Raw genomic sequence first — 14,363 nt, forward strand, 5'->3', positions numbered from 1 at the left:
AAAGATTTTACTTAGTTTACTTCGATTCTGCCATACCCCCCAGAAAACTACATAGACTGCGCGCAGCGTTTTTTTTTCTTTTACAGGAGTTGTGATTACTGAGTGACTGCGAACTGCTCAAAAGACCACCGAGCTCAATAGCGGCTCCCTCCCGCCCCAGCAGCCCGCCGAGCCTGGGGCCGGGAGCCCCGGCTACCCGGAGGAGGCGGAGCGCGGTGGGGGCGGGACGCGGCCCCCGGCCCAGCCCGGCCCTTCTTTCCCTCCCCTTCTTTTCCTCTCCCTCGCCGGCCCAGCCTTGCCCGGCTCTTCCCGCGCCGACGCCGCCGCGGGCAGTGCTCTGGGCGGGCGGCTGGGGCGCATGAAGGGGAGGCGGCAGGCAGAGGGGGGAGCGGCCGAGCGCGGGGCGCCTGGCGGCCGGGAGGATGTCCCCATTGTTCAGCTGGGTGGCCAAGGTAGGCAGAGGGCACGGCCCGGCCGGGGGGGCGGCACGCGTCCCGCGGGGCTCCGGGGCGGCGACGGAGCCCTGCTGCCGGCTCGGCTCGGAGCGAGCAGCGAGGGGAAGTTGGGCTGGAAGCGGCGCGCTGCGGAGGGGAAAACGGCGGTGAAAGCTGTAGGAAGGTGTGGTACGTGCTGGAGTCGCCTCGTGCGTACTCTGGGATACGTGTAACTGCGCTCCCGCTGCTCGTTAAGACTTTTTTCCCAGAACGTATGCGCAGCCCTCGGCTAGCCTTTATTTGGCTCACTGAAGTCTGGCAGTGTATGTGACGTGCTGGCTTTTGCTTCTGTGTGTCTGAGGGTTCAATACTACCTTCCATCACACTTTGTGGAGCTGCACATGGATGCAGAGCGGTAGAGGTGGCTTAAACAAATCTGGAACATAGTTTAGAGCTGATGTTTCAAAAATGTGCTTTGTTTTGCTCTCCAAAATAGGCATGATATGTATGTTGTTCTATGGTGAGATGCAGCAGAAAGCACAGAGAGGATGGGGTGAGGCAGGCTCTGTGACAGCCAGAGTTAGGGGTTCCTCTGAGGAATTACCTGAATAAATAAGACTAGATCTTAAGGTTAAACTCATGGGTGCTTGTTGAGAGCCCAGGTCTGTTGTTCCATGAGGGTATGGCTGGTTGGCTGATGGCTGTAATGCAGCCCTCACATAGCAGGTGGAATCCCTGTGTTGGGAAGGTGGCAGGAGGGAGCACACTATGTCCATGTCACATCCATTTAGATCCCAGCAGGGAGGATTTGCTCTCCCCTGTCTTAGAAAGGAGTCTCTTTTTTTTAGCTATGCTTAGAAAAGTGGAAATTTATCCTTTCCTTTTCCCATTGTTTTTGTTTTTTTTAAACCTATTTAAGTAGCTGCCAGGTGGGGCGTGTGTTAAGCAGTTCCTTCTCGTGTCATCACTGTGGCTCTGTCTCATGGTGCTGTGCAACCCGAGGGAATGATGCCGTGCCAGCAGCCACAAGCACGCTGGCCTCATCTGCAGGTGGAGTGATGCAGTGGAGTGAATCCCGCAGGACGTGGTGTGGAGCACCCTGTGCCCCTTGCTTGCTGTGAGCTTGTCAGGAGTACAAAGCCATCAGTCAGCCAACAGCAGGCTGGGGGGGGGGAGAAGAAGATGGGGCACAGGGCAGAGTCCGTGGTGTGCAGACTTGGCCAAACTTCTGCTGGGGGAAACGGGCTCCTGCAGGAATGAATGCACTGTTGATTTTGTTCTCGCAAGTGTTTACTGAAATTTCAAAGCCAATTATTGCACTGCTGTTTCCTTGCAAGTGGTTAGTGTTATTCTTTGAATGGCGGCTAATCATCAGCACTAATCTGGGAGGGAATACTAGGCAGAGTATTGAGAAAATATAAGATGAGGGTTGTGAACAGAGAAAGCTATCCTGCCTGCCAAAGTCTGAGCAGTAAAATTGCAGGAAGCGCTGCTGGACTCTCCCAGCACAACTGTGCCAGGGTTTGTAAGATGGTGGCCCCTTTCAGAACAAGGAGAGACTGCAGGGTGTGGGGGAGACAGCCCCCTGGAAACAAAGCTGGGCACTGACTGCTGAAAGTATCCCAACCTAGGGAAGAAGTGCTGAAGGTCTGCATGCAGATTCCCTGGCCAGGAAGTACTTACAGGTGAAGTAATGTACCCCCATGTGCTGTAAAATAAGTCCCTAGTGCTTGTAAGCATTACATTGCCACTTTTATGTGCTGTGTTACTCCTGTCTATGTGTTATCTTCTGTCTATGCACAGGCGCCTTAGGGTGAGCTGTGCTGTGCTGCAGGCCCAGTCCTGGGGTGTACTGGAGGAGAAGCCCCGGCCAAATCTGTGTGGGTTGGTGCTGCCCACCATCCTGGGTAATGACCTTTGAAGTAGTGACTTATTTTAGTCTGCTAAAATTAGTTAAATAAAAGAACAGTTATACCTGTTTTTCCTGCCTGGATTTATAAAACTAGACGACTGACTTCAGGGAAATCCTTCACTAAGCACCTTACAACACAGCCTATTCAAAGTGTGGTCTAACTTTGGTCAGCTGTAGGCAGATAGTGCAGACACTTTCATAAATAAAGGTGCTTCGATCTTCATGTTCAGTTCACTGCATTAACTGTTACATCAAAACTGTAATTCTGCAAATATTACATGGAAATAGTTTTGTTTTTTTTTAACAAGGTATGATGTACTTGTATGCCATCAATTCATCAGTAGGAGAGAGCAGTACAGCCAGGGTTGCTAAGAGTATTTTTACTTCTTCCCATTGGAGGGATTCAAGACCAAGCTGGATATGGCTCTGGACAGCCTGGTCTAATGATTGGCGACCATGCACATAGCCAAGTGGTTGAAACTAGATGATCACTGTGGTCCTTTTCAATCTATGGTGCTATGATTCTATGATTTAATTTAAGTAAAATGAAGCCTGCCAACTTTAGTCCTAGCTGTGATTCTAACTTAATTTTATAATGTAAGCTTCTGTTCAGAAGCAGCCTTGCAGAAGCCACAGATAGGACTTGACCACTGAATAAAGAGAAAGTAAGAAGCAGTTCTTAGCCTAATAAGTTGTATAGATGGGCAATTCGAGTAAGTACGTGCTCAGAATCTCAGCTACTTGAGCCATTTATGCATAGCGTGTCTTTCTAGTTACAAAAAAAGAGTACTATATACACTACAAAAAGCTTAGTTTCATCTAATTTTGTCTACAGGACTATAAGCTAACAAGATAAAGTAGAGAAAAGTAATGTAAAAGCAAGGTTACAGAGAAGATCAAGGCTTGTTCTGTGATGATGGTGGTGCAGTGGATCAGTCAGTCCTGGCCGGCTGTCCGTAGCTCTTTCCTCCTCATGCTGCAGGATGGCAGTTTCCCACCAATTCTGGGAGAGAGCTGGGCACAGGGGAGCTTCTTGTTATGGCCTCAGATACCCTGAGAATGGGTCCCCAGCACCAGCTAAAAGCCTGTGGGGGTGCTGCAGGATGGGTGGCTCATCTTGCAGCTCAGACTGAGAATCTGATCGTTTGGGTTTCTTCTGTGCTGAAAAACAGATTTTAGAGCATATCCACAGTACATGTTCTGAAATTGCCAATAGCGAAACAAGAAGTGTTGGTTTTTTTTGTTTTTTTTTTTTTTCAAGGATTACTGAGGCAGGATTGCCTGTGACCTTTCCTCAGTTTGGGAAGGTTACAAGGCTTCAAAAAAGAGAATTTCTACACCAGTCAGTGTGGATATTTTAAGCATTACTGGAGTACTGATGGTAAATGTCAATTGTTTTTTATTGCAGTCTTGATATAATTCAATATGCTTTGTTAGAACTGATCTTGTTAATGTTCTGCCATTCTTTTTATTATTTTTCTGAATGAGTGCCTGATAGGCCTCTAGTGAGGAATGCATGGGAGTGACAATTTACTTCAAAGTGTAGGTCAGGAACTGCATATATTCAATTAATTTGCCTCTGGAAGAGGATAAGAGACTGAAAATGAGGAAGAGCAAGAAATCCCTCCCCCTCCTTTTCCTTTCTATTCTGCCTATCTTGTCTTTTTTCCTGCTCTGTTTTGGTGTGTATCATACTCACTTATGAGGGTGTTTTGTTTAAGTGTACTGACTTGGCTCTTCTCTTAATTCTCACAGTTTCCAGCATAGCTGAACACCTGTGGGTTTCTTTAATCCCTTAATGAATGACTTGCATTTTAGCCAAGATTTGTTCTCTTAAGGAGCACTCTTCACTGTTCATTTTGACACTGTCTGCAGTTTCAAAAGCTTTGAAGTTTATCAAGCCTGCCTTAGTTTTAAACCCATCTTACTTCTAAGATGATATTTGGAGAAGTGAATTAATGATGGTGGTCTCCTGCGGTGTACAACCCTCATTTAGGCTGGTGCATTGATCCCCATAGCACTGTTTCTGAATATATTTGAGAACGTGGGTACTGTATCAAGAATCAGAAAAATAACTGAGAATCAGTGTGAAGGAAGAATCAGGAGTGAGTCTGGTGAGAAGGCTCAAGTGCTGAGGTTCCTCTAGTAGAAGAAATCTCAGAGCCTTGAACACGGCAGGCTGAGCAGGAGGATAAGACCCTGCTCATCTCCCAGGCTGAATGCCTGCAATGCAGGAAACTTCAGATTTCCACAGGATTTCAGGGCCGGGTTCACGCCGTGCCCCTGACAGAGAATGGGAGGCTGCTGCTGCATGTATTTCTCCCCATCAGCTTTCATTTTGGGGTAAAACCATTGTCACCAGCTGACAGCACTCAGATAAGTGCAGACGCAGCCAGTTTCACATGCCCACTGCTCTCTGTATGCCAGTCACTCCTCGGCGTCCCTGCGGGGGCTTGGCGATGGCTGAGGAATGTGCACTCAGCATTTGCAATGAGTTTGGTCCCGTGGTGGAGCGGCTCTTACTCAGCAGATACCTTGTCTTCAGAGCTGCTTCACTTTTATTCTCCCTCCTGCTTTTTCCTTCTCTGAATACACAGCCTGGTTATACTCCCTTTGCTCACATGTCCCTAACCCCATGGGAGAAGTGCAGGATGCAGGCAGGCTCATGCAGCCCTTGTGGCTGTACAGATGAGTATGGCAGTGCCCTGTGCATCTGCAAGGTGCATTAAGGCTGCTTAGCGAGGTTGGTTCTTTCCATAGTGAAATTCCCAGTCATGCAGATTTCAGGTTACAAAGGCTTTTCTGCTGGTTTGTCTTTCTGAATTAATTTCTTATGAGTATCCACTTTCAGGTTCATTGTCGACCTTCAGATTTAATAAGTCAAGGCAGATGAGATAGCTGATCTTGCTTCTTAATACAGGTCCTGTACTCTGCAATTCAAAACAAAACACTTAGACTCCAGCTGAAAATTGCTTTCCTTCACTAAAAAGCTCTCTAGAAATCAGGGCCATTAGCTGTCCTCACATGGTAAATGTGCTCAGTGCCAAAGTGTAGCAAAACCACCAGTCGATCCTGCAGGATCAGGGAAGGTTCCTGGTCCCATTACAGGCAGACAGTGCAACTAAGTTTTGATTATTTTTTTTTTTTATTGTATGTATGTGTGGCATGGTAGTTCAACTTTGATTTACATATGATGATCTAAAGTACTGCTTGAAATCATGGTTTGCTTTTTGGAAGGCTAATAGGATGTGCAGTAAAGATGTTTCTGAGAAAATGAGCTCAGCGGTTTGACCCTGGGTTCCCCAAATAGAAATATCCATGAGAGAAAGGTTGGGCAAAACACTGCTTTGAGGAAGCCAGCTCACAGAGCTGCAAGTTTGGTTCCAGTTTGTAATTTCCACCATACTCTGACTTTAGAAGCAATGGTATTTTTCAGAAGCCTCTCCTTTAGGGGGATGTTTGTACTTTGTTTTTTCCTGTGCCAGCCAATAAATACTTATAATTTTTGAATCAAATGATGAGAAACATTTCCCGAAGTTGAAAGAGATGAGGTTTTATATATGCTATAGAAGCTGACTAGAGACTTAGCAAGTAAATCTTCAATAGAAACACATGTGAAAAATGCAAGGAACATCTCAAGAGATGAGCTCAAGGAGGAGCTTTCTTCCCATTTGCATGGAGGACAGGCAGTTGAAGGAGTGGAGGGAAAGACCAGCTGGAACTTGGGGAGCAGAAGCTGAGGCAAGGACAAATTTAGCCCCTGAATCTTGCTTTCATCACTGAGTTATTTGAACTGAGTTTCATCTGAATTGGGTTTGGTTATTCTTAATTGACTTACAGTAACAAATTCTGAGATAAATCAGTGCTTAAATATATGAGAATGTCAAGCCTGAGGAGGTAGTCCAGAGTTTCTGGAGGGTTAGACTTCTGTCTGTCACTATGAGGTACACTGTGAAGAGAATAACATCGTACATCTCCATCCATTACAAGGGCATTGTGCACTTAAGTGTAAATGTTGACAGTGTATTCAAAATTGCATTAAATTACAATAAATGCAATAAAAAAACGTGTGCTGAAATATCTGGAAGCTTCTTCCTAACTCAGAAGCTGCTGGCTTTGGACTTTTTTCCTTTGTGACATCATAAAAAAACTGTTGTTTTTTTTCCAGGGGGAATCTTTGATATATAGTAACCAAACAGGATTTTCAGGTATAGATAGCTTGTGAAATTGCAGGGCTGAGGAGAACAGACTGTGTGTGCAGTTATACAGGCACAGTACTGGCTACTGAAGGTGGCAGTGCTGAGCTGAGCTAAACAGCCTCTTGCATTTTCAAGCAAACATTTTGTTTGTTTGTTTTTGTTCTTTGTGTTTATTTCAAGGGGCTCTATAACCAAATGTCACACTTTTATTAGTTTACGGGGCCGCGTTGCTGCTCATCGATGAGGTGAGCTCCCTGAAGTGCTGTCATGGAAATGTGGATGGTTAGTGCTCTATAAATGTTTAATGCTGGTTTTGTTTCTTTGTACATTTTTATAGCTTCCAATCTCCCCAAAGACAAACCATGGAAAAGGAGATCTGTTAGAAGTGTTTTGGTATTTAGGACAGTGGTGTGCCAGATATCTGTTTAGAACTCTATTGGTAGTCGCCCAGAGTATGAACCAAAACTACATGCTGGAATTTTGGGTAAATCCCACTGGAATATAACCCATAGGGTTTAGCATTCTGTGAATGTGATTGACATTTCCATTTGATATACAGCTGTGTGGGGGTGACTTGTGTGGACTTCAGAAGTGCATTTTTTGCACTTGACAAGATAGTTTAGGGAGCTAAAGCTACATTTTGTTTGTGAAGTATAGAATTGGATACAAATGAATTGTAGTTTTTTATAACTCAGGCAGCATTTTGTCTCAGTTTGGTGTTTCTAAAGGTTTGATAATGCTTTTCACTTATAAGAGCAAACAGAAGAACCCAGTTGTCTTGTGGATTAGGTGTGGCTGAAATAGCAGCAGTCCCTACTGCTGACATCATTCTTTGAGTCAAAGAAAGCAACACTTGCAAGGAGTCTTTCCTTCAAAACTTTTCTTCCTTTCCTTACTGCTTTCCTTCAGCTAGATTCTTAGCATGACCCATAGGGGATCATCCTTGTATCTCCCACCAGCTTTTTGTGGGGACTTCGTTTAGTCAGTGACATCTGTTTTAGAAATGTGGAATGCTTACCACTCACTTCTGTGTTTCCTTGGTGAGTAAGTGTTTAAATATAGAATACTTTGGAAATACTGTGAAGGTCAGAATTCAGTCACCGTGAAAGGGGTGTAGCTGTGTGAATTATCCAGTTAGCTAAGTTTGGTGTTTGGTAGTCATCCATTTGTAGTTACCATTCCATTTTCTAAAGGAACTCAGCCTTAACTGAAGAGAGGAAAAGGGGGGCACAGGGGAGAAGGAAAACTTACTTTTGGAAGAAACTGGGTAGGTTTAGAATAGCAATCTCATAGCATCGAAAGCAGAACAGATTCTGAATTTTTATGTCTATCATTATAATTTGTGACTGAATAAAGTATGATATAGATAAAACTTGATATTTATCAAATACTGACACAGTAGTAGGAGCTCCATAAATGAGCATGAAGACTAACTTTTATCAGCATGTCTTTCTGTGGATCACACTTCTTACATTGAGCTAACAGTATAAGACACGTTGTTGGGAAAGGCACAGTGTCTATATCTGTAGAGTGATTTCTAGTTTTCTTGTTTCTATCAGTCCAGCTAGCTTGCTCTGACTGCAGGGATGGAGAACTGTCACTGTAGGTCTGTAGTGAGTTTTGTATGGGATATCAGCATGGGATTTCTTGTCAGCAAGTACCAGTTCCATGATCCAGAAACATTGCTAAAATTTCTCTTCTAGCTTCTTGTCTAGGGTAGCATGTTGGCTTGTCCTTGAGATGGCTTTCAGGAATGAACCCTTAGCTCCATTCGTCTCAGGGTTACCTTTTATCAGTGTTTTGACAACTTTTGTCCAAGGGCTGAAGGTGCAGCTTTATCTAAAAAGGACAGTGACATCTGTGTTTTGTTGTGGGTCATGCAAATTCGCTTTTGACTGTCCATGCTTGGCTGCACTGTAGCAGTTAAAAGAGTGAGAGAACAGCCAGCGAAGTTGCCAGTGTTTAAATGAAGAAATGAGATCGAGTCAATCACAAAAGCTCAGGCAGGTGCTCTTGGGTGTGATGCAGTGCTCTGTGGGATGTTCTTCCAGGCTTAGGGTGATGAGCGTAGCCCAACTCTACAGTTGATGCATTTGCAGAGAAATGCTGTCTTGTGGGCAGCCTGTAATTAAACAGCACATTTTCCACGGTGATCATCTTCCTCTGAATACCTCATTAATTATCTTCTTCAGATATCTAGTATCTCATTTTGTTGTGGATTTTTTTTTTGCTTCACTTTATGCTGACATGGTAGATTTTACACTGTAACTTTTGAAGGTGCCTTCTGTAAGAGTTTGTGGAAGAACTGCTCTACAAAGATGCTTTCTCCAAACTCTTTTCTTGCAAGGCTTTTGTCACATCTGGACGAGAGAGGGAAAGGAGCTTTAAAAAAAAAGTTGAACTTTCACCCACTTTAAAATATATGGCCATCCTAAAAACAGGAGAGAAGAAGCAGGTTCTTAATGTGTCTATTATCAACAGGAATTAGAAGCACTTGCTTTTTCAGACAATAATTCCATGATCTTAGGAGGAAGAACTAGCAAATTTCCCTAATGTGATCTGGCTGCATCTTAATGGAGGGGATCTTGAGTAAATAGCTTTCAGTTCACGTTGCTGCCCATTAACATTGCATCAGCAGCTTTCCATAAATGCAGAAAGTATTTAAGAAAGCACTGTGTTGTGGACTCTTCTTGATAGCGGTTTAGAAACAGTTTACAGGGCAGTTGGAACCATGACCTGTCCTACGTTAGCTGAATTTCTTCACAAAAGGCTGAGTGGTTTTTATTAAATTGTATGATAAATGTTTTAGTTTGAATAGCCCATAATAAATAATGCTAAGTCAGTAAGCTTTCTGTGAGTTGGTCATTTCAAAATTCAAAGCAGAGCCTAATTCTGTCGCTTGTGAAGAATTTCTCTGTATGTTCCCTGTATATTAGGGGTCTCGTTAGGTTTTGGGGGTTATTCAGGTATATTTTTATATTGGTTTTTCTCCTTTTCCATTAGGAGTGGCTGGTCGGAATCATTAGCAACAACTGTATTAAACTTAAACCTTTGTTAGTTCTGTAAATTACCTAGCTATTACTAGGAAGACCATTGGTCAAGGAAACAAAGGCTGGCAATCATCTTATTTCAGTTTTCCTGTTCAAATGAAGTAAATTTGAAACAAATACATTATTTGGGATGATTTACAATATGTTTTAGAAAAAAAGAAGAAACAAACAACAGCTAGTATAAACTGTACATGTGGATTTCACAGAGCTCTGTAGCTAGCAAGTTTTAATAATGTTTGTTGCTCCCAGTAACTTGTCACATGAGAAGGTGACTTAAATTCTAACTGCTTTTCTGAAGTGGGAATTGGATTGTTTTCAAGGCAGTATCTCTGGTGACGTGGATGTCCATGGGAAGATTAACTGTTGCTTTCCAGTCTTGCTCATGTGTGAGTTGACCTGAGGCAGCTGCAATCTGTTCTTACACAACAAAGCAACAAATCTGTGTTTCTCCAAGAACATATTGGTTCGCTTGCATTTTGTACCACGTCAGCAGAATACTGAAAGAAGCTAATTGCCTTCTGCACTCTGGTTCTCTCGAGACTTCTATAAGTAAACGTAATGTCTGAATAAGGTTCTTCCCATGGAAAACATCACATTCTACCCCAAACAGTACTAGGGAGGAGGATTATTGGAGGACTATGTGGGGCTTTCTCATCCCTCGGGACACTTTACTGTGTTGGCAGAATAAGAGAGATGCTGTTTAACTCTATTGCAAGTAGAGCAGCACAGATTAACTTGCACACTGTGCCAGTCAAAGTTGTTCACAGCATTTCCTTCTCCTTCCCCAGTGGAAACTTCCAAATAAAATTCTGGAGGAGGGGGATTTCTGAAACTCATTTGCATCAGTGGCCTGTAATGAAAATAACTTCAGTTGTTATGAGGATATATGACAACTCAACTTTTCTTCCCTTCTTGTTTGGAGTTTGGATATTGCTAAAAGAGACAGAGCAATTTGTGTCTTATAATAGTTTGAAATTTGCCCTATTTTGGCAGTTGTACCTACTTTGTTAACTGTGGAAAAACTTGAGGGCCAAGGAAACAGGGAGATAACCTGATTTCTGCTATACTATTGGAATTTAATCAGATGGTTTTCTTTCTCCCCAAAAATATCCTTAGTAACTCATTTTCTGTTTTAAATTGTTGTCTCTTACATTTCATTTAAAAAAAAAAAAAAGTAAAAAACCTGTCCTGAAAACTTTCAAATGTCATCACTGACTCCATTTATAACCATCTAAGAATAGGATTCCTTCTGTTACCCATCCTGAACCTCCAGCTCTGCCATAGGCCTTTCTCAATGCGTTAAGAGAGCTGCTTACACTACCAAAAATAAAAAGATTTAATGTGTGTTTATAATGAATGAGCACACATGTTTCTAGCTATTGCTTTACATGCTAGGTAACATTCTAGCTGTTGCTCCCATGCAAGGTAGTCGCTCTGTAAAATGTGGGCCAGGAATCCTTTAGGTATGACCAGTAGTCTCTATTACATCTTCAACTGTCTTTTCCATTTGTAAAATTGTGTGGTAAGAACTTTGAAACGAATGATGGAGAAGGTAGCACTGCAGATATGTTAACCTGTTACTTGAAATACCTGTTGACTTGCTTTGTTGTTACTTCAAAGTTATGGTACTGAGTGGAGGGATTGACAAAGCTGTACAAGATGAAAAGGAATGGTTTGTATTGTAAGCAGAGAAAGGGGCTGGGGAAGAATGAATTGCTGCCATGTAATAAGCTTTCCAGGTATGGAATAATGTATGCTAATAGGCTTCCCAAGAGCAGATTTTGTAAGAGTACCTCCTTCAGAGCCAGTGAATTGCCCCTGCATTCAATGCTGCTCTAAAATGGAGGCGTTCCATTAATTGCAGTTTATTTTTGATCATTCTTTTTTATGGAGAGGAGTAAAAGGTAATCAGCAATCTAGAACATGGTGGAGTCACTGTCCCTGGAGGTGTTCAAGAAATGTTTGGGTGTTGTACTGATGGACGTGGTTTAGTGGGAAATATTGGTGATGGGTAGATGGTTGGACTGGCTGATCTTGGAGGTCTTTTGCAACCCTGGTGATTCTATAATTTGTGGAAACTTGCCAGATTTTGTGGTGTTTTGGACTTTAAGGAAGGTATGTCTTTAGAGCTGTTAAAAAAAAAAAAAACAACAACAACTTTCAAATGTGTCAGCAAAATGATGCATCTCTCAGGGAGGAAATACTACCACTAAATAGATTAGTTCAGTTTAGCTAGAACATTGAGTACAGTTATGTTCTATTTCTGAACTTGTTTACAATAATCTATAAAAGCTTTCTGCAGATACTGTTTTTTAGAAAGGAAAGGTAATTTTTTTGTGTGTCTATTTAAATTGAGTGGAATGTTCTCCTAATGGTCTTACTTTGCAAAAGTGCAACTATTTCCATTAGTCTCAGGAGCTACGAAGAGACTTCTCAAGATGAGATTTGTCTGTAAAAAAGCAAATGTAATGGTGTGGAGTCAGCATGCCATATATGGTCCATCAATCTGCTGTAGTTGGCAATTTGTGGACCTGTAGGAAGTATTGCCACATTTCTGACTTATAGCATCTTAACTGTGAGAGTGTGCATGGGCTCTGTGGAGCTCTGCTCCTGGTGGTGGCTGCGTCACTAATTTCCGAGTGTGCTAGTGTCACTCAGCCACCAGGCTCCAGGTCAAAAGGATCTAGGTGTAAGCAGATGACTCTTTTCTGCCCCACACAGAACATTTTTAGTGCATTCTTGTTCATCAGTTTTATGTGTACATCCTAGGAAAACTTCAGTCAGCCCCAGCGCTCTGATTTATCCGAATCTCTGTGTAATGCCCATTCAATGCCTAACAAAGCAAGCCACACCTACAGGTAGATATGAAGCACGATAACTTTTCCTTTCACAGGTCTGGGGTGATATTCAGCCACTGAGATTTCCCTTACGGAAGTTGAGAAGCTGTTACTGTCATGCTTTGCAATCTGGAGTCACAGCCCTTCCCCGCTCATATCCCTGCTGTGTATTTAGCCTGGCAGTTTGCTCTTGGTGCTGCCCCTTGCAGTCTTGTGAGCTTGCTCCAGCTTGCTCTCCTTGTGAAAAGCTACCCACAAGTTCTCTGGTTACATGTGACACCTCATGTGTATTCCGTACTGTAAAGAGAAATGATGCTGCCCATTACTGATTATTGTTATTCTGCTTCCCTTCTGCTTTGAACCCATGCAGTTAAAATTGACTTCTGCCAGTGGTAGGTACAGAACTGTGCAATATAGTAACGTACACAGCTGGTAAAGTTGCTGAAAGAAGCAAGTTAGTTGTTAATAAGATGAGTGGAGTGCATACAGCAGCAAAATTTTTGGATCAAACACTTGGAGACGTGAAATTGTGGTGCGAAGGTGATCCCATGCACCCACAGATTTGAAGTACTTGGCACAAGCCCTGCTTTGATGGGAAACCACAGCGTGTTTACGTACATAAAAGTAAAGTGGTGGAAGCTTGGAAAGCATTGTTGTCATCCAGGGCATAGAGGAACCATGAACTTTCTACCTCCCTTTCTGTATTAAATCTTGGTGGGAGGCATAAAAGTCAACAAATAGTAGAAGAAGAAAGCCAGTAATTAAAGTACTGCAAGGAATTGAACATTTGGAAAATAAGACTTGAAGTTAATTACTGGAGAAAGTCATTGAGGTCAAGGGGGCTGTAGAGCAGATTCCAAGCAATATAATAAAATGCCACGAAGACACTTAAGATAAAACCTGAATATATAGAGGTCTTTCACTAAAATGGAAATGAACTTGAAAAGTTTCTTTTCTACCTTTAATTTATGTTGAAATGTAAGGAAATTCTATTGTTTTGAATACATCTTTTTTTAATTTGATGAGTGATAAAAGACTGTGGTTGTTCTATGTGTATTTAGTTCATTATCTGGCTAAACTAGTAAGTGAGACTTGTCACAGAGAAAATCCTAGCTGATGGAGCCATGACTTGTGGAAGCAGTAGGTTTCTCACTGGGGCAAGAGGCCATGGGGTTGGGCAATAGCACCTTCAGAAATTGCTTCCAAATTAAATTATTCTGTGATTCTAGAACAAATGACTCCGCAGACTCTCAACACTTTTTTAAAAAATCAATTAGATCTATAAATTAATGTACTTCAGATCTAAAAATGATAAGTTTCACATCCAGTGTGTGGGGAAAAAAAAATAATAAACCAGTATACTGTATGCGGTATAGGAACTGACCAACACACAAATCTACATCAGGAAGTTGTAGATATGGCTTGTTTTGCGTGATTACCCATGAATCAAATCACAAGAGCACTCGATGTTTTAGTTCTGTGCTTTGCTTCTGAAAAATAAACATTCTAATCATAGCAGAAATAACTTTAAAAACGAACAAAAAAAGATATCAGCAGTCCATTGTTAGTTTTAGAGGTTATAGAAACTCTTCTTTCAGTTCAGTTTCAGCTGTACTTTCAGTCCATCAGACCTATTTGGCTCATGAGAAGATCTGTTTGGTAAAGATTCAGTGTGGCTTATGTTGCTTATTTTTGTGGTTTCAGGGAAGTAGTTTTAGGTAGTCAGGGATAATTTTTAGGGAAATAATTTTAGGTCACCAGAAGTTATTTTGCTGATTACAGGAATAATCTTCACCACTAATTACATATTTATACTGAGAAACAAGTCAGAAAACACTTAAGAATAGAATTATTTTAGAAGACAGAATTTATGCAGCAAAAGGAAATCATACATGTAAGCGACAGATTTCTACCACAGATCAGTAGGCACA

At 42.2% G+C, this 14,363-nt stretch overlaps 1 protein-coding gene across 11 annotated transcripts in view; it reads left to right on the forward strand.

The window, feature by feature from the left end:
- TBC1D1 (TBC1 domain family member 1) overlaps positions 1–14,363 on the forward strand; it is a 94,445-nt gene that overhangs the window by 27,566 nt on the left and 52,516 nt on the right. Inside the window, exon 1 of one of the 11 annotated variants that reach the window (XM_052683337.1) lies at positions 322–452. The exons of the other annotated variants lie outside the window; for them this stretch is intronic. Coding sequence (XP_052539297.1) covers positions 423–452 — 30 coding nt within the window. The 5' untranslated portion in view covers positions 322–422. Of the gene's footprint in view, positions 1–321; positions 453–14,363 lie in introns of those variants that run through there. 11 annotated transcript variants of the gene reach the window in all.

The sequence above is a fragment of the Tympanuchus pallidicinctus genome, unplaced genomic scaffold, assembly GCF_026119805.1.
Source record: "Tympanuchus pallidicinctus isolate F22 unplaced genomic scaffold, pur_lepc_1.0 scaffold2, whole genome shotgun sequence".
NCBI lineage: Eukaryota > Metazoa > Chordata > Aves > Galliformes > Phasianidae > Tympanuchus > Tympanuchus pallidicinctus.